A 27,617-nucleotide genomic window follows, 5' to 3' on the forward strand; every position below is an offset into this window, starting at 1 on the left:
TATATAGTGTGCTCATTTTCTTTTCTTTTTTTTTTTTGAAGTAAAAAAGGGTAGCTTTATTACTTTGCCAGGCAAAGGGAGACACATGAACTCCAACCTTAAAAAGCCATGTGTCCCAACCCCAGAGGTTTTGATGAAGGGTTTCATAACAATGGTTCAAGACAAAATTAGGGTATGTATAGGGCCTGCACTCTAAAGTGTGCTGTTTCAGCTTCTCTGTTTGGATTTAATTTGCTCCAACCACAAAGATTAGGAGAAATGTACCACTCCCAATTTTCCTAATCCCAAGTGAATTTTCTGGGGTTTTGTTGATCTTGAATAATGATGACTGTGAGCTCTGTTCTCCCTTTTAGGGAGTTTTTGCCTGTATTTTTCGATGATTCTCTCCCTGCCCCCATTTTAATATAGAAACATGCCAAGGTCAATGTTAGTGTTTTACTAATAACCAACCTTAAATATTCTTATTTCTCTGTATCATTCTTTCCATTAGTGAACTACGTATTTGGAGGAAATCAACCTTTCCCTTACTTATTAGAATTTGTCTTTTTCTTTCTGTTATATATGTATATTTTTGGTGATATAGAACAAGATAGGTCAAATTCTTGCCTTCCAGTCTAATGCCGGTTACACATAAATAAATAAATAACTTCAAATAATGCTAAGAAAGGAATGATTAGGGTTGGTGTGGCCCTTATATACTGTGTTGGGCAGTATTACAGCTAGAGGACTACATACCAGTATGTTTAAATGTTTAAAAGTTATAAATCAAGCGACATCTTCTTAGTTACAACACTGCATCCTGAGTTCCCAGGAGCCTGTATCTTTAAGGCCCACAAGGCTGAAGCTGCTGCTTGCTCCTGGTCAGCTTTTTACTTGTTAATCTGATTAGTAGGATGGATCTGCTCTGGCTGTGCAGGGATGATGGGGTGGTGCCTGGACTCCTCTAAAACAATATATGAACTGACACTGTCAGTTCCCCCAGGAATCTCCTACAGAGTTAACCTTGCCAACTCCTTTCTTTTCAAACTGAAGACTTCTAAAGAAGTTCTAAGCTCTTCCCCAAATTGTACTAGCCAAGAAGAGAGGAAAGAAGGGATGCAGGTATTTGGGAGATTTGGCTTGCCTGGGTAATCACTTTGGTGGATTTAGGGCAGCCAGCTTTAAATGATTAAAAATTATATAAGTAGCCACTCTTTCTGATATTTTCAGGGCAGAAGCTGTGGTGATTTTTTCTCCTTTGTGCACATATACGGGGTCAGTCTCAGTTCTTTATCCTCTGCCCTGAGGGGCCTCCTTCAGCCAGCACTTCTCTCCCTTTTGAGTAACTTCCACTGACTCAGTTGCTTACTGAACTTTAAAGAACTTCCTTACCAGGCTGAAAGTAGGGGAAAGGTCTTCATTTTAGTGATTATGGTATGCAGGGTTCTCTAAAGTGCAGGTCCCTGCCAGGTCTGAGGGTGATACTGGTCTGAGAGTGGACTTGATCCTGGTTTGCTCTTTTGTATGCTCTTTGACTTCTCCCTATCCTGCTATCTGAATCCTCCTAGATCCTAAATCAATTTTCCAAAATTTGTGTATTTTTTTCATTTGTAAGATTATACTGGTGAACCTTGGACCACCTATGTCTGAAGTAGGCTCTAAATGAAAATGCTTTTTTCCTAAAGGTTTTCAATAAAAATTTTAGGTAGTAATGATTAATTTTCCTGTGCCTCCTCTCCCTCAAATGAACACCAAAACTGGAAAAAGGCAAACTGTATACAGACTTATTGCCAATTTGAATACTAGCTTAAAAGTTATGTTGTATTTCTCTCCTTACAGCTGTGAAAGTTGTGTGGATTTACTCTTTGTGAGAGGAGCTGGAAACTGTCCTGAGTGTGGCACTCCACTTCGAAAGAGCAACTTCAGGGTACAGCTCTTTGAAGATCCTACTGTTGACAAGGAAGTTGAGATTCGGAAAAAAGTGCTAAAGATGTAAGTGTTAATGCTTGAATAATTCAGTTCACAAAGATTTTGACAGTTATTTCTATAATTGATGTAATTATTTACTTGTAGAAATGTGGACAGTTTGGCGAGTAAGTATAAATTGATGTATGGATTTGTTCAATGTTAAAAATTTATTAAGCTCTTTGAGAACTCAATAATATTATCTAACCTTTGTTAGAGAAGAGTAAATCTTTTTTATTGAAAAATAGTTATTTTTTATTTTTAGCTGCTCTGTGTGGCTTGCAAAATCTCAGTTCTTGACCAGGGAATGAACCTGGGCCACAGCAGTGAAAGCCTAGAATCCTAACTACTAGGCCACCAGAGAACTCCCAAAGAGTAAACCTTCTGAATTCATGGCTTCACAATTTATTTGCTTTATTTATTCTTTAATGTACTTAGTAAATATATATTGAGAACCTACTCTGTACAAACAGTGTTATGCATATTAGGCCTTAAGTACGAAATGGCTTCCCAGGTGGTGTAGCGGTAAAGAATCTGCCTGCCAGTACAGGAGACATAAGAGACTTGGATTCCATCCCTGGGTTGGGAAGATCCCCAGGAAACTCACTCCAGTATTCTTGCCTGCAAAGTCCCAGGGACAGAGGAGCCTGGCAGGCTACAGTCCATGGAGTTGCAAGGAGTCGGACATGATTGAGTGACTGAGCGTGCGTGCGTGCGCACACACACACGTATGAAATGAGTGTAATAGCTACATACCTTGCTGTTGTAATGCTTACAGTATAGTAGCTTGGATAGCATTAAAATAGGCAAACAAAACAAATACGTGATTATAAATTGGGAAAAATGCTGTGAAGTTAGGGACTAAATATTGTTGTGAGTTAGTGATGTTAGATAAGACCCGAGGAGGTAACATCTGTTATTGAAAGCTATTAGAGAAAATTAGGGTTAGCTACAATTTGACTGTGTGGATCACAATAAACTGTGGAAAATTCTGAAAGAGATGGGAATACCAGACCACCTGACCTGCCTCTTGAGAAATCTGTATGCAGGTCAGGAAGCAACAGGTAGAACTGGACATGGAACAACAGACTGGTTCCAAATAGGAAAAGGAGTACGTCAAGGCTGTATATTGTCACCCTGCTTATTTAACTTATATGCAGAGTACATCATGAGAAATGCTGGACTGGAAGAAACACAAGCTGGAATCAAGATTGCCGGGAGAAATATCAATAACCTCAGATATGCAGATGCCACCCCACTTATGGCAGAAAGTGAAGAGCAACTAAAAAGCCTCTTGATGAAAGTGCAGGTGGAGACTGAAAAAGTTGGCTTAAAGCTCAACATTCAGGAAATGAAGATCATGGCATCTGGTCCCATCACTTCATGGGAAATCGATGGGGAAACAGTGGAAACAGTGTCAGACTTTATTTTCTTGGGCCAAAATCACTGCAGATGGTGACTGTAGCCATGAAATGAAAAGACGCTTACTCCTGGGAAGGAAAGTTATGTCCAACCTAGATAGCATATTGAAAAGCAGAGACATTACTTTGCCAACAAAAGTTTGTCTAGTCAAGGCTATGGTTTTTCCAGTGGTCATGTATGGATGTGAGAGTTGGACTGTGAAGAAGGCTGAGCGCCAAAGAATTGATGCTTTTGAACTGTGGTGTTGGAGAAGACTCTTGAGAGTCCCTTGGACTGCAAGGAGATCCAACCAGTCCATCCTGAAGGAGATCAGCCCTGGGATTTCTTTGGAAGGAATGATGCTAAAGCTGAAACTCCAGTACTTTGGCCACCTCACGTGAAGAGTTGACTCATTGGAAAAGTTGACTCTGATGCTGGGAGGGATTGGGGGCAGGAGGAGAAGGGGACGACAGAGGATGAGATGGCTGGATGCATCACTGACTCGATGGACATAAGTTTGAGTGAACTCCGGGAGTTGGTGATGGACAGGGAGGCCTGGCGTGCTGCGATTCGTGGGGTCGCAAAGAGTCGGACACAACTGAGTTACTGAACTGAACTGAACAATTTATTTTGATACATCTCTCTGTGTGTATATGGGTACATAAATATTTCTAGTGTTCTTTTTCTCTTATTTAATTTTTTACTTTTTGTTGATAGTTTTGAATTTTATCTCTCCTTTTGCTGTAAGCCACCTTATTACTTTTTAGGTTATGGTTAGAATTAATATGTATCTAGGTGGTCTACATTTCAACTTTGTTCACCGGTTTTTTAGCAGCATCTTTCTGGGTACTTTATCAATAATCCAAGTTGCTCTTTTATTTTTTGGATTACTTCTTAGAGATAGTCTCTCTTAGATTCTTTTTGTTTTTTTGTTTATCTTAAATTTATTTATTTATAACTGGAGGATAGTTGCTTTATCATGTTGTGTTGGTTTCTGCCATATATCAACGTAAATCAGCCATAGGTAGGTTCTCTTAGATTCTTATCTTTTATCATTAAGCCCTTTGATTTTCTAATTTTTCACAGGCACATTACATTATTTATACATTTTTTTCTTTCTTTTTTGCCATGTGAGATCTTAGTTCCTCAGCCAGGGATCAGATCTGTGCCTCCTGTATTGCAAGTGCAGAGTCTTAACTCTTGGGCCACCAGAAAAGTTTCACATTGTTTATAACTTGTCTGTATCTAGCATTCTTTAGATTATAACGGTCATGAAAAATAGGAAGGTGTCCTCTTTCTGGAAATTAGTGAATCTGTTTATTAGAAGTAAACGATATAAAAAACCAAATATTCCAATGATAGACCTGTTGAAGCTCATCTCCCATTTCTTCAGTGTTCTAATTTCTTTATTTTTCCCTTGTCTTAGGATTTTACATATTGTACCATTCTCTTCACTCTACTCCTTCTCTGTAGTCAAAAGAATTTAAAAACAACATTCTTGGTCTAGTTACAAACCTGGTGTCAAGAAAACTGTTTTACACCATAAGCAGTTCTTTTTTATTTATCATGTATGAATTAGGTAAGAACAAACCAGTTAGATGATATTAAAAGCAAGTGATATGTAATATGTTCATTTTTTTCTTCTTAAAGATACAATAAAAGGGAAGAAGACTTTCCTAGTCTAAGAGAATATAATGATTTCCTGGAAGAAGTGGAAGAAATTGGTATGTATTTAATGCTTGTACTTTGGTATGCTAGCCTGTATGCTTTTATCTTTTAGATGCCTAAGAGAATATTTCATATAAAAGTCTCTGACAAATTTTGTTGTGGTAGTTGATGTTTACCTAATTACTTTCCATTGTACCTAAAAGACATACTTAAGTAATAAACATTTTGTCTTAGGAAAAATATGATGAATAGAGGTACTACTCCTTTATACCTGGAAAGAAAGGTATATATATGTGTATATATTTTCTGTATGTTGATGATGTATTAGAATAAATGAGAACAATACTCAGTTTTAAAAAATAGAATTTCCATTATCTGTATCCATGGTGATTAAAGCCATAAGTTGTTTATTCACCATTTATGATTCTGTGCATGCACTAATTTGAAAATACTATGAAATAGTTGAATGTTGAAGTGACATTCTGTTATTCAGTGTTACTGTAGAATCAGAAGGTAGAGTAATCTTGGTGCTTATTCTTTCTCTTGTGATTTGTCTAAACGAAGCTTTCATCAAAAGAAAGCATTGTTTCTGTTTTTTTTCATTTAAAAATTTATTTATTTTTAATTGAAGGATAATTGTTTTACAGTATTGTGTTGGTTTCTGCCATACATCAACATGCATCAGCCATAGGTATACATATGTCCCTCCTGTTTCTGTTTTCTTAAATAAGATTTTAGAGATGGTACAAAGTCTGAAATTTCTAAAACATCAGTTAAACTTGCCATAATTATTCAGGGCATCAGAGGGCAAACACACTGAAACCATACTCACAGAAAACTAGTCAATCTAATCACACTAGGACCACAGCCTTGTCTAGCTCAATGAAACTAAGCCATGCCCGTGGGGCAACCCAAGACGGGAGGGTCATGGTAGAGAGATTCGACAGAATGTTGTCCATTGGAGAAGGGAATGGCAAACCACTTCAGTATTCTTGCCTTGAGAACCCCATGAACAGTATGAAAAGGTAAAATGATAGGATACTGAAAGAGAAACTCCCCAGGGCAGTAGGTCCCCAATATTCTACTGGAAATCAGTGGAGAAATAACTCCAGAAAGAATGATGGGATGGAGCCAAAGCAAAAACAATACCCAGCTGTGGATGTGAGTGGTGATAGAAGCAAGGTCCAATGCTGTAAAGAGCAATATTGCATAGGAACCTGGAATGTCAGGTCTATGAATCAAGGGAAATTGGAAGTGGTCAAACAAGAGATGGCAAGAGTGAATGTCAACATTCTAGGAATCAGCGAACTGAAATGGACTGGAATGGGTGAATTTAACTCAGATAACCATTATATCTACTACTGCGGGCAGGAATCCCTCAGAATAAATGGAGTGGCCATCATGGTCAACAAAAGAGTCTGAAATGCAGTACTTGGATGCAATCTCAAAAATGACAGAATGATCTCTGTTCGTTTCCAAGGCAAACCATTCAATATCACAGTAATCCAAGTCTATGCCCCAACCAGTAACGCTGAAGAAGCTCAAGTTGAACGGTTCTGTGAAGACCTACAAGACCTTTTAGAGCTAACACCCAAAAAGATGTCCTTTTCATTATAGGGGACTGGAATGCAAAAGTAGGAAGTCAAGAAACACCTGGAGTAACAGGCAAATTTGGCCTTGGAATACGGAATGAAGCAGGGCAAAGACTAATAGAGTTTTGCCAAGAAAATGCACTGGTCATAACAAACACCCTCTTCCAACAACACAAGAGAAGACTCTACACATGGACATCACCAGATGGTCAACACTGAAATCAGATTGATTATATTCTTTGCAACCAAAGGTGGAGAAGCTCTATACAGTCAGCAAAAACAAGACCAGGAGCTGACTGTGGCTCAGACCATGAACTCCTTATTGCCAAATTCAGACTTAAATTGAAGAAAGTAGGGAAAGCCACTAGACCATTCAGGTATGACCTAAATCAAATCCCTTATGATTATACAGTGGAAGTGAGAAATAGATTTAAGGGCCTAGATCTGATAAATAGAGTGCCTGATGAACTATGGAATGAGGTTCGTGACATTGTACAGGAGACAGGGATCAAGACCATTCCCATAGAAAAGAAATACAAAAAAGCAAAATGGCTGTCTGGGGAGGCCTTACAAATAGCTGTGAAAAGAAAAGCGAAAAGCAAAGGAGAAAAGGAAAGATATAAACATCTGAATGCAGAGTTCCAAAGAATAGCAAGAAGAGATAAGAAAGCCTTCTTCAGCGATCAATGCAAAGAAATAGAGGAAAACAACAGAATGGGAAAGACTAGGGATCTCTTCAAGAAAATCAGAGATACCAAGGAACATTTCATGCAAAGATGGGCTTGATAAAGGACAGAAATGGTATGGACCTAACAGAAGCAGAAGATATTAAGAAGAGATGGCAAGAATACACAGAAGAACTGTACAAAAAAGATCTTCACGACCCAGATAATCACGATGGTGTGATCACTGACCTAGAGCCAGACATCCTAGAATGTGAAGTCAAGTGGGCCTTAGAAAGCATTACTACGAACAAAGCTAGTGGAGGTGATGGAATTCCAGTTGAGCTATTCCAAATCCTGAAAGATGATGCTATGAAAGTGCTGCACTCAATATGCCAGCAAATTTGGAAAACTCAGCAGTGGCCACAGGACTGGAAAAGGTCAGTTTTCATTCCAATCCCAAAGAAAGGCAATGCCAAAGAATGCTCAAACTACCGCACAGTTGCACTCATCTCACACGCTAGTAAAGTAACGCTCAAAATTCTCCAAGCCAGGCTTCAGCAATAGGTGAACCGTGAACTTCCTGATGTTCAAGCTGGTTTTAGAAAAGGCAGAGGAACCAGAGATCAAGTTGCCAACATCTGCTGGATCATGAAAAAAGCAAGAGAGTTCCAGAAAAACATCTATTTCTGCTTTATTGACTATGCCAAAGCCTTTGACTGTGTGGATCACAATAAACTGTGGAAAATTCTGAAAGAGATGGGAATACCAGAACACCTGATCTGCCTCTAGAGAAATTTGTATGCAGGTCAGGAAGCAACAGTTAGAACTGGACATGGAACAACAGACTGGTTCCAAATAGGAAAAGGAGTATGTCAAGGCTGTATATTGTCACCCTGTTTATTTAATTTATATGCAGAGTACATCATGAGAAACGCTGGACTGGAAGAAACACAAGCTGGAATCAAGATTGCCGGGAGAAATATCAATAACCTCAGATATGCAGATGACACCACCCTTATGGCAGAAAGTGAAGAGGAACTCAAACGCCTCTTGATGAAAGTGAAAGTGGAGAGTGAAAAAGTTGGCTTAAAGCTCACCATTCAGAAAACGAAGATCATGGCATCCAGTCCCACCACTTCATGGGAAATAGATGGGGAAACAGTGTCAGACTTTATTTTTTTGGGATCCAAAATCACTGCAGATGGTGACTACAGCCATGAAATTGAAAGACGCTTACTCCTTGGAAGGAAAGTTATAACCAACCTAGACAGCATATTAAAAAGCAGAGACATTACTTTGCCAACAAAGGTCCGTCTAGTCAAGGCTATGGTTTTTCCAGTGGTCATGTATGGATGTGAGAGTTGGACTGTGAAGAAGGCTGAGCATCGAAGAATTGATGCTTTTGAACTGTGGTGTTGGAGAAGACTCGTGAGAGTCCCTTGGACTACAAGGAGATCCAACCAGTCCATTCTGAAGGAAATCAGCCCTGGGTGCTCTTTGGAAGGAATGATGCTAAAGCTGAAACTCCAGTACTTTGGCCACCTCATGCGAAGAGTTGACTCATTGGAAAAGACTCTGATGCTGGGAGGGATTGGGGGCAGGAGGAGAAGGGGACAACAGAAGATGAGATGGCTGGATGGTGTCACTGAGTTGATGGACATGAGTCTCAGTGAACTCTCGGAGTTGGTGATGGACAGGGAGGCCTGGCGTGCTGCGATTCATGGGGTCGCAAAGAGTCGGACACGACTGAGCGACTGATCTGGTCTGAATCTAGGTTTGGAAATAATACAGAAGTTATAGACTATGAAAATTAGAACAAGCCCAAGAGAATTAAATAATTATCTTTTTATTCTTTTCTCAAACCTGAGAGCCAAGCTATACTCATATTATTTCTTAAAATAGAATTATAATAAAATTTATTATTCTGTAAAATATTTATATTGTACATTTTTTAGACAATTCAAATTTCTGAGGAATAGAGTATTCTAATTCTTTTTATTTCTTTATTAACTGAGAAAAACTCAAAACCTTTTATTTCGACTGTTGTTGAAACTTTTCTAAAATAGCTGTTTGTTTATTATATCATAGTGAGTAGCACATACAGAAGACAATTTAGCCTTTTTTCTGATGTCTTTTAGTGCCTTGGAACCATTGCTTTTTTATTCTAATTGTATTCATTGTACTTTGTATGTAATAGCAACCCTGAATGGCTATAGATTTTAGCTGAAAAGATGATAATTTGGGGAGTGCTAAGGTAAAGCAGAAAAGTTAGGATATAGACTGAGAAGATGAACTGAAAACAAATTTGCAAAAATGGGCAAGTGTGCAGGTATGTAGAAATCTGGCTATACTTAGATATTTGGTTTCGGACAGGCATTTGGACAACAAGCAGTAACACATTCAGCTTACATTTGTTCTAAAGGTAATGTGACTAGTCAAAAGTCTAGTCAGGCAATGAAGGGAGAGGAGATTACAGGTGTCACAGAGCAAGTTGAATACATGGTCACAAATCCAAGCAGTCAGGTAAGATAAATAAATTGATAGACCAAGAAGGAGGGGAAGGTGGAATCTTGATTCTGGAACAAGATTTTGGTTGAGCCATGATTTTGAAACTACATTTTTGGTTTTTTTTTTGCTGTGACATTATTTAATTTGGAGATATGAACCACCTGAGGGCCTGTAGGTAAAATCATGGCCAGAAGTGGGAGGTAGGAGTGACAGGTAAGAACAAGTCTGAATATTAGGGCTTACAATACTGTCATTTTTTTCTTTATTAGATAAGGAAACTAGCCCAGAACATTTAATTTGAAAGTGATTCTGCTAATATGTATATTCATGAAGGACTAACTTTAGTTGCACTATGTTGACACTCTCTTAACCAAATTCTGCTTAGTTGACTTATTGGAGTAACTGATATTTCCCAGTCCCTCTATAACATGAACTGACTGATGATTGAAGCATAATCAATGCATAATGTATCCTGTCCATTAGAAGATGTCTTTAAGTATACTTCTGTACTTCTCTCACCAGTTCAGTTATATATAAAGTTGATTGCATAGGTTATCAAACCTTCTTATGCCGGTTATACTTTTTAATTGTAATTAACTTAAGTAGTTTGTAAGACTGGAAAAATTATAGAACTTTAGAAGGATTCTATTTCTGAAGTCCTTGGTCCACTTGAAAAAAATGGGAACTGAACAATATAGATAACACTTACGGTTTATACAAGAAGGAAGCAGAATTCCCATTAAAACTGTACCTTAACTGTATGTTATTACATTAGAGAGTGACTGTACACTTAGTGCATATGGTTTAAGTTAAAGTGTTCAAGGATGTGTATATGTTTCACCTCTTTGGCAGAGTTTTAAAAGTAATCCACTACTGATCCCGATCATGTTGGACAAAGAGCAATTAGTTCTTTTGCATTTGAAAATATTGATGAAGTTTGGGACCTGGCCTCATGGATTCATAGTTTATTTTCTGAACTTCAGGTCAATTCAGCAAATATTGTTCTCTGTGAATTATTTACTTGCTGAGAATGTGTGACCTTTGTGTTCAGTAGGTTCATATTCTAAAGAGGAAGATAATTATGAAATTATAATTTAATGTGAAGGTATATGGGCATTTATTTATAAAGTATTTCAGGAATATAGATAGCAAAACAATTCAGCATTAGAAAGTAGAGGTAAAGTTTGAACCACAGAACACACAATCTTAAAAGATGAATAGTTTACCAGGTAGAAAGAGGATGGAAGAAAGTTTGTCCAAAGACAAAGTCAAAGAAATACATGTTGAGCATGTTGGATAATGTAACAAGTGTTAATCTGTTATAGGGAGATAGAACCAGGGGAGTGACTAACAGACTGGACCTCGGTTAATGAGGGCTTTGTAAGCTAGACTGTAAGGGTTAAGATTTTATTCCGTGGCTAGTAGAGAGGCAGCAGAATATTGTGGTGAAAGTGAAAACTGAAAGTGAAAGTCACATGCACAACTCACTCATCTCACATGCTAGTAATGCTTAAAATTCTGCAAGTCAGGCTTCAACAGTACATGAACCATGAACTTCCAAATGTCCAAGCTGCTTTTAGAAAAGGCAGAGGAACCAGAGATCAAATTTCCAACATCCGTTGGATCATCGAAAAAGCAAGAGTTCCAGAAAATCATCTACTTTTGCTTTATTGACAATACAAAGCCTCTAACTGTGTGGATCATAACAAACTGTGGAAAATTCTGAAAGAGATGGGAATATCACACCACCTGACCTGCCTCTTGAGAAATCTGTATGCAGGTTAGGAAGCAACAGTTAGAACTGGAGATGGAACAACAGACTAGTTCCAAATAGGAAAAGGAGTATGTCAAGGCTATATATTGTCAAGCTGCTTGTTTAACTTATATGCAGAGTACATCATGAGAAATGCTGGGGTGCATGAAGCAGAGGCTGGAATCAAGATTGCCAGGAGAAATATCAATAACCTCTGATATGCAGATGATAGCACCCTTATGGCAGAAAGCCTAGAACTACAGAGCCTCTTGATGAAAGTGAAAGAGGAGAGTGAAAACGTTGGCTTAGAGCTCAGTATTCAGAAAACTAAGATCATGGCATCTGGTCCCATCACCTCATGGGAAATAGATGGGGAAACAGTGGAAACAGTGACAGACTTTATTTTTTGGGGATCCAAAATCACTGCAGATGGTGACTGCAGCCATGAAATTAAAAAGACACTTGCTCCTTGGCAGTAAACGTATGACGGACCTAGACAGCATATTAAAAAGCAGAGACATTACTTTGCTAACAAAGGTGCGTCTAGTCAAAGCTGTGGTTTTTGCAGTAATCACCAATGGATGTCAGAGATGAACTATAAAGAAAGCTGAGCGCCGAAGGATTGATGGCTTTGAACTGTGGTGTTGGAGAAGACTCTTGCACTTCTTGGACTTGAGGGTCCCTTGGACTGCAAGGAATTCTAACAAGTCCATCATAAAGGAGATCATTCCAGAGTTTTCAAAGGAAGGTCTGATGCTGAATCTGAATCTCCAGTACTTTGGCCACCTGATGTGAAGAACACGCTCATTGGAAAAGACCCTGATGCTGGGAAAGACTGAAGGCTGGAGGAGAAGGGGACAACAGAGAATGAGATGATTGGATGGCTTCACCGACACAGTGGACATGAGTTTGAGTAAACTCTGGGAGTTGGTGATGGACAGGGAGGCCTGGCGTGCTGCAGTCCATGGGGTCGCAAAGAGTTGGACATGACTGAGCGACTGAACTGAACTGAACTTACCGTCTGAGCCACCAGGGAAGAACAAACTAGAATAGGTAGTAACTAAGAGAGATAGTTAAAGGAATGCTCAAAATTCTCCAAGTCAGGCTTCAACAGTACGTGAACTGTGAACTTCTAGATGTTCAAGCTGGTTTTAGAAAAGGCAGAGGAACCAGAGATCAAATTGCCAACATCTGTTCGATCATCGAAAAAGCAAAAGAGTTCCAGAAAAACATCTGCTTCTGCTTTATTGACTATGCCAAAGCCTTTGACTGTGTGGATCACAATAAACTGTGGAAAATTCTGAAAGAGATGGGAATACCAGACCACCTGACCTGCCTCTTGAGAAATCTGTATGCAGGTCAGGAAGCAACAGTTAGAACTGGACATGGAACAACAGACTGGTTCCAAACAGAAAAAGGAGTACGTCAAGGCTGTATATTGTCACCCTGCTTATTTAACTTATATGCAGAGTACATCATGAGAAACGCTGGGCTGGAAGAAACACAAGCTGGAATCAAGATTGCCGGGAGAAATATCAATAACCTCAGATATGCAGATGACACCACCCTTATGTCAGAAAGTGAAGAGGAACTCAAAAGCCTCTTGATGAAAATGAAAGTGGAGAGTGAAAAAGTTGGCTTAAAGCTCAACATTCAGAAAACGAAGATCATGGCATCTGGTCCCATCACTTCATGGGAAATAGATGGGGAAACAGTGTCAGACTTTATTTTTTTGGGATCCAAAATCACTGCAGATGGTGACTGCAGCCATGAAATTGAAAGACGCTTACTCCTTGGAAGGAAAGTTATGACCAACCTAGATAGCATATTGAAAAGCAGAGACATTACTTTGCCAACAAAGGTCCGTCTAGTCAAGGCTATGGTTTTTCCTTTGGTTATGTATGATTGTGAGAGTTGGACTGTGAAGAAGGCTGAGCGCCGAAGAATTGATGCTTTTGAACTGTGGTGTTGGAGAAGACTCTTGAGAGTCCCTTGGACTGCAAGGAGATCCAACCAGTCCATTCTGAAGGAGATCAGCCCTGGGATTTCTTTGGAAGGAATGATGCTAAAGCTGAAACTCCAGTACTTTGGCCACCTCATGAGAAGAGTTGACTCATTGGAAAAGTTGACTCTGATGCTGGGAGGGATTGGGGGCAGGAGGAGAAGGGGACGACAGAGGGTGAGATGGCTGGATGGCATCACTGACTTGATGGACGTGAGTCTGAGTGAACTCCGGGAGTTGGTGATGGACAGGGAGGCCTGGCGTGCTGTGATTCATGGGGTCGCAAAGAGTCGGACACAACTGAGCGACTGAACTCAACTGGATTGAACATCATATAAGAAGTGAGTTAAGAAAGTGAAGGCTAGGATGAATTGCAGTATTCTTACCTTGAGCAGTTGTATGGTATTAATCTAGAAAATAAAAATGGGAGAAGTGGCATTATTTTTTACTGTTTTGTTGGGTGGAGAGTATGGAAATGAGGAAAAGACCAGTTTATGCCCTTTTAAGTTTTGTTAGGTTGTGACTCACACCACTTACTTAAGTGTCATTGTTCTGATTGTTATGGTATAAATAAAAGTTTTTTTTTTTAGACTTCCTTTTAAAATCTTGTTTCAGTAGCTGTTTATTTTGTGTCTTATTTCGTTCTTTTAAAGATGATTAGTTAGATGTTTGTGATATCTGTATTTGCTATCTCTGTGTTAATCAAAAGCATGGTTTTCACAACTCTTGGGATAGGTATTTTAATCTGTTTTGCATTTGGAGAGGAGGCACAGAGGGTTTAACTGTTGTTCTGGAGATCACATTGCTAATATATAATGTAGCCAGACTGAACATAGGTTTTCCTAACTTACAGAGCCCATCAAAGTACTTCGTAGTCTCAGAGATTAGTTAATAGTCTGAGTCTAGAATATGGAGTGCTGATTAGTATAGAAGAGTTGGAGAAGACAAAAATCTATATATTGGTGCTATAATTTTGAAGGATCTTAAAGAAGTTTGGTAGGAAGGAAGATAGGAAGGTGCTATTGAGGTTAGAATGAAAAGAATAAAGTTGGTAGGATGGCTAAGGAGTCAGTGTTTGAGGATTTTTAAATTAGGGATCAGTCACTGTTACAGAAATTCATTATGAACCCTTTGAATATGATGAATATAAAAAGTTTAGAGCACTGTAATTTTGAGTAGTGGCATAAAAAATTACAATAGAAGGGGGCACATAGGAAGATGGACTTTGTTATAGCTTTGACAATGGGCCCTTTTCTGTGGTTATGACAATCTAAACATAAAAATTCTTGTTCCTTTTGGCCTCAGGGATTATCTCAAAGTTTTGTCCTTAGTTTCATAATAAACATATTATTCTTTTGGTTTAGGGTATTTTTGTTTTAAAAGGGTGAGAATGTCCTAAGGGCTTTAATTATGAATTCTGGATGTCAAAAAGACTGCAGAATTGCACTTAAATAACATTAAATCTTTCAGAAAATACAGTAGGTTTTTTGTTGGCTTTTAATACTTGACTAAAGAGGTCAACATCTGAGCTAAGCCAGTAACCAGGATAGATAAAAGACCAAATAATTGTTATAGAAAATTCTTTTCTTTCTTCTAAGCTCTTATACCCATCTGCTTCATTGTATTATGAATGAGACTCGCCTCATCTGATGTTTTCAAAATTGTAATCCACTTTTAGTGTTTTTCTCGCTCTCTTTGTTTTTTAAAGGAAGAGATTTGTATTACTTATGATTATGGTTTGCATCTATTATATTGTTATTACCTTTGCTTTCTAAATTAAAAAAATGAAATAAACAAATTGGTTATTTGCGTTTCATTAAAATTCATAAAATTTTTAATAAGCATAAAATAGAAATTATCTATAACAGATCAGTTTCACTTATAATTTAACTTTACTGTTCCTAATTTCTGTTTAATGAGAAGTTTTATTCAGCACATTGTCTAGCTTTGTGTTAAACTGTCACTTTTTTTAATTGCTCTAAACATTTTAATAAAGTTCAACATAGGATATCAATTTGATTAACTTTACTTGTCAGTAGATTCATACCATAAGAAACAAAGATTATTTTTTCCCTATAGTTTCTCATTTGCTTACTTTGCCTTTCTAAATAATTCAATTTTGTAATTATAAAGGTCATTTAAATTCAATCTGTGTTTATAAAGATAATTATAAATATTAGCATTTTGATTTCTTTGTTATTTTAGTGTTTTGGAGATATGATTGATATGCAATATTATATTAGTTTCAGGTGTATAGCTTAGTGATTCCATATTTTTATGTATGATGAAGTGATCATTGCAATAAGACCATTTACCATCCATTACTATAGAAAGTAATTACAGTATTATTGACTATACCCACTCCAGTACTATTGCCTGGAAAACCCCATGGATGGAGGAGCATGGTAGGCTATAGTCCATGGGGTCGCAAAGAGTCGGACACAACTGAGCAACTTCACTTCACTGACTGTGTTCCCTATGTACACGACATCCCTGTGACGTATAACTTATTTTAAACTGAAGTTTGTACTTCTTTATCCACTTTACCTGTTTCGTCTATCCCTTCCATACCCGTATTGGTTTATTTTTTTTCTCTTGTAATAATTCAGCAAGAATTTCTCGAGCTCTTACCAGATGTTTCTTTTTTTAATAGACTTTATTTTTTAGAGCAGTTTTAGATTCACAGAAAAATTAAATGAAACGTGCAGAGAGTTCCCTTATACCCCTTGTACCTCACATACACACAGACTCCCCCACTATCTGCATACCTACCTGAATGACAAATCTGTTATAATCAATGAACCTACATTAATATTGTCATCTCCCAAGGTCCATAGTTTACATTAAGGTTTACTCTTGATGTTGTACGTTTTCTGGGTTTGGATATATATAATAGCATGTATCCTCCATTATAGTATTGTACAGAATAGCTTTAGTACCCTGAAACTCCTCTGTGTTCTGCTTATTTGTCCCTTCTTCCCCTCAGTCCTTGGCAACCACTGATCTTTTTACTGTCTCTGTAGTTTTGCTTTTTTTAGAGTGTCCATTGAAATCATACAGTGTGTAGCCTTATCAGTTGCCTTAGTAATACACATTTAAGTTTCCTCTCTGTCTTTTTTATGGTTTGATGTGCTGTGCTCAGTTGTGTCTGACTCTTTGTGACCCCATGGACTATAGCTCGCCAGGTTCCTCTGTCCATGTGATTTTCCAGGCAAAAACACTGGAGTGGATTGCCATTCCTCCTCCAGGGATCTTCCTGACCCAGAGATTGAACCTGCATCTCTGGCATCTCCTGCATTGGCAGGCAGATTCTTTACCACTGTACCGCCTGGGCTAACCCTTTGATAGCTTATATTTGGTGCTTAATAATATCTCATTGTCTGGATATACTCTAGTTTATTTATCTACTCAGACTACTGAAGGACATCTTGGTTTTTTCAGCAATGATGAATAAAGCTGCTGTAAACATTCATAAGCAGGATTTTGTGTGGACATGGTTTTTAACTCCTTTGGATAAATACCAAGGAGTGCAGTTGCAGGAGTGCAGGATTGTATGATAAGAGTATGTTTCATTTTGTAAGAAACTCTCAAATTGCTTTCCAAAGTGCTATGCCATTTTGCATTCCCACTGCAGTGTATGAGTGTTCCTGTTGCTCCACATCCTTGCCAGCATTTGATGTCATCATGTAGGAGCATGGATTAAAGCAGATTATTTAGGGTAGATCAAACCTGCTTATAGGTCAAGCTAGAGGAAGCAGTTGTAAGTAATTGGAGAAGGAATCTAAGGGCTAATAATAGAAGCATAAAGATTAGAGAAATCCAAGGGAGATCTGAATTGAATTACGGAATAGGAGAGACAGTGATGAGGACCCTTATTTAGATGAGCTTATATTAACACTGAAAGGGGTATGGCAGTGGGCGGTACTTTAAAATATGAGTTTATATTCATATAAGTTAAAAACATTTTTTGTCCAGAGAGTTATAATAACCTTTAAATTTACGTATGTAAACTTAAAAGGGAGTTCAGCTCAGTTCAGTCACTCAGTCGTGTTTGACTCTCTGCGACCCCATGAATTGGAGCACGCCAGGCCTCCCTGTCCATCACCAACTCCCGGAGTTCACTCAAACTCACGTCCATTGAGTTGGTGATGCCATCCAGCCATCTCAATCCAGCCATCTCATCCTCTGTCTTCCCCTTCTCCTCCTGCCCCTAATCCTTCCCAGCATCAGAGTCTTTTCCAATGAGTCAACTCTTCGCATGAGGTGGCCAAAGTACTGGAGTTTCAGCTTTAGCATCATTCCTTCCAAAGAACACCCAGGACTGATCTCATTTAGAATGGACTGGTTGGATCTCCTTGCAGTCCAAGGGACTCTCAAGAGTCTTCTCCAACACCACAGTTCAAAAGCATCAATTCTTCGGCGCTCAGCTTTCTTCACAGTCCAACTCTCACATCCATACATGACTACTGGAAAAACCATAGCCTTGACTAGACGGACCTTTGTTGACCAAGTAATGTCTCTGCTTTTGAATATGCTATCTAGGTTGGTCATAACTTTCCTTCCAAGGGGTAAGAGTCTTTTAAATTCATGGCTTCAATCAACATCTGCAGTGATTTTGGAGCCCCCAAAAATAAAGTCTGCCACTGTTTCCATTGTTTCCCCATCTATTTCCCATGAAGTGATGGGACCAGATGCCATGATCTTAGTTTTCTGAATGTTGAGCTTTAAGCCAACTTTTTCACTCTCCTCTTTCACTTAGAGGCATTTGAGTTCCTCTTCACTTTCTGCCATAAGGGTGGTGTCATCTGCATATCTGAGGTTATTGATGTTTCTCCCGGCAATCTTGATTCCAGCTTGTGTTTCTTCCAGTCCAGCGTTTCTCATGATGTACTCTGCATATAAGTTAAATAAGCAGGGTGACAATATACAGCCTTGACGTACTCCTTTTTCTGTTTGGAACCAGTCTGTTGTTCCATGTCCAGTTCTAACTGTTGCTTCCTGACCTGCATACAGATTTCTCAAGAGGCAGGTCAGGTGGTCTGGTATTCCCATCTCTTTCAGAATTTTCCACAGTTTATTGTGATCTACACAGTCAAAGGCTTTGGCATAGTCAATAAAGCAGAAATAGATGTTTTTCTGCAACTCTCTTGCTTTTTCCATGATCCAGAAGGGAGTTAGGCATTTATAATTAAAATCACTTTGGATTAGAATTATAAAAAGATAGTTCTAACTTACTGAAAGTTTATTTCCTTTCTGAACATGTTTCAGTGGCTTCTCTTACTCAGCTATTTCAGTCTTCAGTTTTAGAGCCAGATTATCCTTTACCTTCCCTGTTAGGTTTCGACTCATATATTTCATACTTTTCCAGATCTAGACTATATGGGAAATGATTCAGTCTTAGGTCCAGCTATGTTAAAGATTAGAATAAAACCTGTTTTTGTTGGATAATATTTTTTGTTCCTTTGGATAATTTTTCTGTTTCTGGAGCTTAGATTCTTTTCAGTATTGATTGTGACTAGTGTAGTAGATTAAGACTTACTTTTTTTAAATAAAAAATTTAAGCAATCTTTTTTATACTTTTAAAGTTAAAATGGGCAATATAAAATTCATATCCAATGTGACTATGGCAAGCACACATATTAGATTTTTTGAGGTTATTTAGATCTGTAGGTAGTCTGTGTGATAGTCTGACAGTCTTTCCTTATATTTGGTTCATAAAATCATAGTTGCTGAACTAGAACTAGTTTCTATAAAGTAGGTGGTCAGTAAAAAGACACAAATGGAGCCGTAAGGAATGACAACCTGATGAATTAAGAAATCATTGTGATGAATATTTGGTTTTAATTATCTTTGCAAGATGTATGTTATTTCATGTCACTGTTTCTTTTCTCATGCAGTTTTCAATCTGACCAACAATGTGGATTTGGACAATACCAAAAAGAAAATGGAGATATACCAAAAGGAAAACAAAGATGTCATTCAGAAAAATAAGTTAAAGCTGGTTGGTGCCAAGTATTTTCTTCTTCTTTTGTATTAGAAACTAATGCTTCCACATGATCCTTTAAAAAGCTTTTTCTAAACCTAGTCATATTTACAAAGAATTTAGGTGTAATTAAGTCCAGAAATACTAATATATTTATATATGCATATAGGTATGAGGCGCATATTACTATAGCAAAAACAGTTTTGATGGCATTGTTAAAATATATTCTATAAAGGAAAAATAATTGTATGCATGCAGAGATTTAATTATCTAACTTACACAGTTTAGCTGTCATTTCTTCGGTATAGCTAGGGTTTCTAGTTTTGGGGAAAGCAGAGGTAATTGTTTTTAAGGTGCTATTCCAGGAATTTGTAATCATTGGTAAAAATGATATAGATATGTTTGGATTACATAGCTTGAATGTTTGGATTACGTAGCTTGTATTTTTGTCTTGTACTTAGATTTACTTGTTATAGTCTTCAAGTGTTTCATTAAGGCACTTCTTTCCTACAATAAAACTCTTGAGGAATTGACATTCTATTCTGTTCATATCCAGCCTGGCTTCCTTAGAAAGGTGTCTCATTTCCGAGAGCATCAGTATGCCATAAAAATTACTCACTTTCCCCAGTAGCCTTCTCTAGGTACATCAGAAGATACATGCATAATAGGTATGCCCGGGTGACTTGTTGCATTAACTGTGTTTAACTTAATAAGGTTGTTCTTTCAAGTGAGTGCTTTTTTCATTTATAGTTTTAAGCTACCAAATCATATTGAGAGTTTAAATGAACGAATGATCTAATTTTAGGCTGGTTATATTATTTTAAAGTAGGAATTTCTAATTAACGAAAACCTTATAATGATAAGTTATTGAATACAATTGACCCTTGAACAACACAGGTTTGAACTGTGTAGGTCCACTTAACACCTGGTTTATTTTCAATAGTGAATACTACTATACCACATGTTGAGATTGAATCCTTGGTTGCAGAACCTCAGACACAGAGGGAACCACTGATAAGGAGTGCAGACTAAACTATACGTGAATTTTCAACTGTGCCAAGGACCAGCATCCGTAATACCTCATGTTGTATAATAATCAACTTGTACTTTGTTTAATGCATGTTACAGTGACTACATTTATTCTTCCTGTTAGCGTTTAGCACCTGAATCTCTTATAACTAAGTGTTTTGGTCAGTAATTCATTATCATTTATTAATGGATCATTCTATGATGAGCATTTTATTAGTGATATGTAGCTATTTGGTGTTGGCATAAATACAGACGTAGGACCATTTTTTAAGATGGTGCAAGTTCATGTATATCAGTAACTACAGTGTCTTTGGGTAGAGCCCAGTTCTGTAGTGGCCCAAGGAATGTGGACTATATGAATGATGTATTTACTATCCTGAGGTAGCAACTTGCCTTTAATGTCTTTGCGAATGTTAAAGTCTCACTGTTCCAAAAACATCAGAATTGTATCAAAAAAGGGGAAAAAGCTCAATCTCTTGTATAGTTAGGCACATAAGATGACTCATTTCTGACAGAGAAACTATTACTGAGTTTACTGTGGAAGCTGAAGCTGCAACACTTTGGCCAACTGCTATAAAGAGCTGACTCATTGGAAAAGACCTTGATGCTGGAAAAGATTGATTGCAGAAGGAGAAGCAGGTGACAAAGGATGAGGTGGTTGCATGTCATCATCTACTCAATGGACATGAGTTTGAGCAAACTGTGGGAGATCATGAAGGACAGGGAAGCCTGGCATGCTGCAGACCATGGAGTTGCAAAGAGTCAGACATGACTTAGTGACTGAACAACAGCAGCAGCAGCAGCTACAACAAAAACAACATACATTTCAAAATGATCACCATTATAAGTCAAGTTACCATTATGATTGTATGGTTACCATCATGATACAAAGATACTGTATTCTTGTTGACTATATTCCCCCACACTGTGCATTTCGTACCTGTGACTTACTTATTTTGTAAATGGAAGTTCACACTTAATCTTTCTCACCTATTTCTTTCATTCCCTATCCCCTTTCCCCCCAGAAACCTTCTGTTTGTTCTCTGTATCTATGACTGTTTTGTTACTTTTGGTTACTTGTTTGTTTTTTTGATTCCAAATGTAAATGAAATCATACAGTATTTGTCTTTCTTTGACTTTTTAAATTTTAGCATAGTACCATCTAGGTCAATCCAAATGGCAAGATTTCATTCTTTTTTTTTAATGGCTGAGTAATATTTGATTTTATATATTACATCTTTTTTATCCATTCTTCTGTTGATGGGTACTCAAGGTGCTTCTGTTATCTTGGCTTATTTAAATAATGCAGAAATGAATGTTGAGGTGCATATATCTTTTCAAATTAGTGTTTTGCTTTCCTTTGGATAAGAACTCAGAATTGCTTGATTGTATTGTAGTTCTATTTCTGATTTTTTGAGGAACCTTCTTATTTCCATAGTACCTGCACCAGTTTACATTCCTAGGGTCCCCTTTTCTCCACATCCTTTCCAACATTTGTTATTTGTTTTCTTTTTGCTGATGACCATTCTGACAGATGTGAGGTGATATTATGGTATTCATTTGCATTTCCCTGATGATTAGTGATATTAAGCATTTTTTCCTATGCCTTTAGGCCATCTGTATGTCCTCTGGAAAAATGTCTATTCACGTTCTTTGCCCATTTTTTAATCAGGTTATTTGTTTTTTTGATGTTGAGTTCTATGAATTCTTTGTATATTTTGGACATTAACCTCTTACCAGATTTATTCTTTGCTACCCATGCTACCCATTTGACATGGGTAGATGTCAAAGAGCATATTACCCATGTTGTCTTGTAAGAGTTTTATGGTTTCAGGTCTTACACTTAAGTCTTAAATAATCCCTTTTGAGTTTATTTTTGTTGATGGTGTGAGAAAGTAGTCCTGTTTAATTCTTTCACGTGCAGCTGTCTAGTTTTTCCAACACCATTTACTGAAGAGGCTGTCTTTTTTCTTGTTGTATGTTCTTGCTCCCTTTGTCATGGATTAATTGCCCATATAAGTGGTTTTACTTCTGGGCTCTCTGTTCTATTCCACATTGATCTGTGTGTCTGTTTTTGTACTAGTACTTTGTTTTCTTGAAGACTGTGTCTTCGTATTGTAGTTTGAAATCAGGTAGTATGATACTTTGAACTTTGTTGTTCTTTTTCAAGATTGTTTTGACTATTCGAGGTCTTTTATGTTGCCATACACACAAAATTATTTGTTCTAGTCCTATGAAAAATGTGGTTGATATTTTGATAGGGATTGCACTGAATTTGTAGATTGTGTTGGGGTAGTATGGCCATTTTAAAACTGTTAATTCTTCATGAGCACAGTAGATCTTTCCATATGTTTGTGTTGTCTTCATTTTCTTTTGTCAGTGTCTTACAGTTTTCTCTTTATAGGTCTTTTACTTCCTTAGATTACTTCCCAGGTATTTTATTCTTTTTGATGCAGGTGTAAATGAGATTCTTTTCTCTTTCTGATAGTTTGTTGTTAGTGTATAGAAATGCAGCAGATTTTTATAGATTAATTTTGTATACTGCAAGTTTACTGAATTCATCGGTGAGTTCTAATAGGTTTTTTGTTGGCATGTTTAGAATTTTGTATATATAGTATCATGCAATCTTCAAACATTGACAGTTTTTCTTCTTCCTTTCCAATTGGAATTCTTTTTCTTTTTTTTTTTGTTTGATTGCTGTGGCTAAGACTTCCAATACAATACTTCCAATACTTTATTTTTTAATAAAAATGGCAAGAGTGAGCATCCTTGTCTTGTTCCTGATCTTAGAGGAAATGCTTTCAGCTTTTCACTGTTGAGCATAATATTAGTTATGGGCTTGTCATATTTGGCCTTTATTGTTTTATGTTCATTCTGTGCCTACTTTGTTTAGAGTTTTATCATAAACGAATGTTGAATTTGATCAAAATCCCTTTTTATATCTACTGAGATGACAATATGCTTTTTATTTTTCAATTTATAAATGTGGTGTGTCACATTGATTGATTTGTGGGTATTGAACCATCCTTACATTCTTGGGTATAAATCTCACATGATTATGGTATATGATCCTTTTAATGTATTTTTGAATTTGGTTTTGCTAATATTTTGTTGAAGAGTTTTGCATCTATGTTCATCATAACTAACCTTTTTCATCTTCACTCACCTACCTATTTCTCCTATTATGTACTTTATCTAAGTGTTCAAGCCATATCTGGATAGTCTTCATATACTGTTTTTTAAAAAACTTTATTAGAAATTTAAGCATAATTGTTTTACAGTGTGCTGGTTTCTGCTGTATAATAATGAGTCATAATTGGATAGAGTGTATATGTCAATGCTACTTTCTCAATTTGTTCTACTAAATATATGATAATTGTTTTTCTCTTTCTGACTTACTTCACTCTGTATTGTAGGCTCTAGCTTCATCCACCTCGTTAGAACTGACTCAAATTTGTTGCTTTTTATGGCTGAGTAATATTCCATTGTATATATATACCACATTTTCTTTATCCTTTCATCTGTTGATGCACATTTGGCTTGCTTCCAAGTCCTGACTATTATAAATAGTGCTGTCACAAACATTGTGGGTATATGTGTCTTTTTGAATTGTGATTTTCTCAGGTTATATGCCCAGTAGTGGAATTGCTGGGTCATACGGTAGTTTTATTCTTAGTTTGTTAAGGAATTTCCATACTATTCTCCATAGTGGCTGTATCAATTTACATTTCCACTAACAGTGCAGTAGGGTTCTCTTTTTTCCACATCTTCAGTATTTATTGTTTGTAGTTTTTTGATGATGGCCATTCTGATTGGTGTGGCTTCCCTGGTAGCTCAGTTAGTAAAGAGTCTGCCTGCAATGTGGGAGACTTGGGTTCAATCTCTGGATTGGGAAGATTCCCCTGGAGAAGGAAATGGCTACCCACTCCAGTATTCTTGCCTGGAGAATGCTATGGACAGAGAAGCCTGGTGGGCTACAGTTCATGGGGTCACAAAGAGTTGGACACGACTGAGTGCCTTAACACTTTCACTTTCATTCTGATTGGCGTGAGATGATACCTCATTGTAGTTCTCATTTGTATTTCTCCAATAATGAATGATGTTGAGCATCTTTTCACGGGTTTAATGGCCATCTATATGTCTTCTTTAGGGAATCATGTACTGTTGGTAGTCTTTCCTGGCAACCCACTCCAGTGTTCTTGCCCGGAGAATCCCAGGGATGGCGGAGCCTGGTGGGCTGCCGTCTGTGGGGTCACACAGAGTCAGACACGACTAAAGTGACTTAGCAGTAACAGCAGTCTTTCCTTATGGTCTTTCAAACCTAGTTCCTCCTCTAATTTTATTATCGTTACTTTACATAGTATTCATTATTTCTTACTTGAGTTGGAATATTCCTCTGAGTATTCCTGTCTTCAATCTTGAACCCCAGTGATCTGTATTCGTCACTGCTTCTAGTCATCTTTCTAAATTCTGCACCCCTTAGTATGGTATGGTCAATTCTCCATTATCTGCCTTCTGCTGGCCTCTCCAGCTTTTATCAAGAGCTTTCCCCTACTTCATACTTAATTTCTTGGTCATACCAAGCATTCCAGCTTGATTTGTGTCTTTTTACCTTTGTTTTCTCTGCCTAAATGGCTCTTCTACTCTGCAGTGGGGTTAAATACCTACTGTTAGAAACCTGCTCAGCCTTCATGAGCTGAGCTTACCTAGGGCTGTTAAAACAAATTACCCAAAACTGGGTGATTTAAAACAATGAAATTTGTCTCCTACAGGAACAGGCTTCTTGTAAGCTAGAAGTCTGAAGTCAAGGTGTCATCAGGGTCATGGTCTCTCTGAAAGCTCTAGGGAGAAATCTTTTCTTTTAGCATCTTTGGCACCACTCTGATTTCTGCCTCTAACTTTCCATGGCCTTCTTCCCTGTGTGTCTGTATCCAAGTTTCCAGCATGACCTATCTTAACTTGGTTACATATGCAAAGACCCTATTTCCAAATAAGGCCACATTTATGGTTACCACGGGTTAAGAACTTCAACATGTATTTTGGGGGCACACATTCAACCTGTTAACACTGTGAAATCTGTTCTAACTCTACCTGTCCTCCGTCATATTACAGGGAATTAACCACTCTATTAATTTTGTCTCTCACCATACTCTCTGTAAACCTATCACTTGTTCTACTTATTGCTGATATGACACTGTTTTATTGTGAGACATCTTTTTCTGCTTATGGACCTACAGTCTAGTAATTCACTTTTCCAGCCTTCATATCTTACCCCCTAACTTTGTGCATTTATTCCTAGTAATTTTTCTAGATCAAGTTTGAATTTTCTTCTCCACTGGGTGCCTTAGTTAGAACAGCAATCTCAGTAATAGAAGTTTTTAAAATTATAGGGGAGAAATGCTACTAGAACTTAGCAACTGACTTAATTTAAGAGGGATGGGGTTGAGGGAGAAGGAGTAATAAAGATGACTTTGAGGTTTCAACTTGAGTTGACTGAGAGATGGGTGTGCAGTTAGCAGAAATCAGGAATACAGGAGGGTGATCAGCTTTGGGAAACCAAATGCTGAACTTAATTTTGGATATACTGAGTTTGAATTATAAGGGAAATATTTTTTCATTTGGGAAACTTGTTTATTTCTGGGAGTTTATCTAATTTGTGAATTGATATAATCTTAACAGATTAGATTAACAGAGATTAATATGTAAATATTATTTTACATAAAAATATACTTTTCTGTGAGATCTCTGTTAATTCATGTTAGTGATTCCAAAACATATTATAGTCTCTCCCTCTATTCTGTATTTGCCTCAAGGTGCCATAAATTCTCAGTATTATGTTGAATTAAAAAAAGGTATGGCAATGGCACCCCACTCCAGTACTCTAGCCTGGAAAATCCTGTGGATGGAGGAGCCTGGTAGGCTGTGGTTCATGGAGTTGCTAAGAGTCAGATATGACTGAGTGACTTCACTTTCACTTTTCACTTTCATGCATTGGAGAAGGAAATGGCAACCCACTCGTGTTCTTGCCTGGAGAATCCCAGGGACGGGGGAGCCTGGTGGGCTGCCATCTATGGGGTCGCACAGAGTTGGACACGACTGAAGTGACTTAGCAGCAGCATTGCATTTTTAAGAGCAACAGTCAGGATTTAAAATAAAGCCATTCAGATATTACTATATTTCTCATTCATAAGACTTAAAGAACAAAGAGTTGGTATAATACTGCTTTTTTTAAAAAATGTAAATTTATTTATTTTAGTTGGAGGTTAATTACTCCACAATATTGTATTTGCTTTGCCATACATCAACATGAATCTGCCACAGGTATACACATGTTCCCCATCCTGAACCCCGCCTCCCTCCTCCCTCCCCATACCATCCTCCCGGGCCACCCAATGCACCAGCCCCAAGCAACCAGCATCATGCATTGAACTTGGACTGGCGATTTGCCTCATACATGATATTATACAGGTTTCAATGCCATTCTCCCAAATTATCTCACCCTCTCCCTCCCTCACAGAGTCCAAAAAACTGTTCTATACATCCGTGTCTCCCTTGCTGTCTCACATACAGGGTTATTGTTACCATCTTTCTAAGTTCCATATATATGTGTTAGTATACTATATTGGTGTTTTTCTTTCTGGCTTACTTCACTCTGTATAATAGGCTCCAGTTTCATCCACCTCATTAGAACTGATTCAAATGTATTCTTTTTAATGGCTGAGTAATACTCCATTGTGTATATGTACCCCAGCTTTCTTATCCATTCATCTGCTGATGGACATCTAGGTTGCTTCCATGTCCTGGCTATTATAAACAGTGCTGTGATGAACACTGGGGTACGTGTGTCTCTTTCAATTCTGGTTTCCTCGGTGTATATGCCCAGCAGTGGGATTGCTGGGTCATAAGGCAGTTCTATATCCAGTTTTTTAAGGAATGTCCACACTGTTCTCCATAGTGGCTGTACTAGTTTGCATTCCCACCAACAGTGTAAGAGGGTTCCCTTTTCTCCACACCCTCTCCAGCATTTATTGCTTATAATACTGCTTTTAAATATGATTTAGGGTTGGAATAA

At 37.6% G+C, this 27,617-nt stretch overlaps 1 protein-coding gene across 2 annotated transcripts in view; it reads left to right on the forward strand.

Annotated features, from left to right (window-relative positions):
* The window catches only part of MNAT1 (MNAT1, CDK activating kinase assembly factor), a 210,026-nt gene that overhangs the window by 53,322 nt on the left and 129,087 nt on the right, over positions 1-27,617 (forward strand). For both annotated transcript variants that reach the window (XM_027554257.1, XM_027554256.1), the window contains exons 2-4: positions 1,819-1,971; positions 4,996-5,069; positions 19,431-19,534. In XM_027554257.1, coding sequence (XP_027410058.1) covers positions 1,819-1,971; positions 4,996-5,069; positions 19,431-19,534 — 331 coding nt within the window. The remainder of the gene's footprint in view (positions 1-1,818; positions 1,972-4,995; positions 5,070-19,430; positions 19,535-27,617) is intronic.

This window comes from Bos indicus x Bos taurus, chromosome 10 (genome assembly GCF_003369695.1).
Source record: "Bos indicus x Bos taurus breed Angus x Brahman F1 hybrid chromosome 10, Bos_hybrid_MaternalHap_v2.0, whole genome shotgun sequence".
NCBI lineage: Eukaryota > Metazoa > Chordata > Mammalia > Artiodactyla > Bovidae > Bos > Bos indicus x Bos taurus.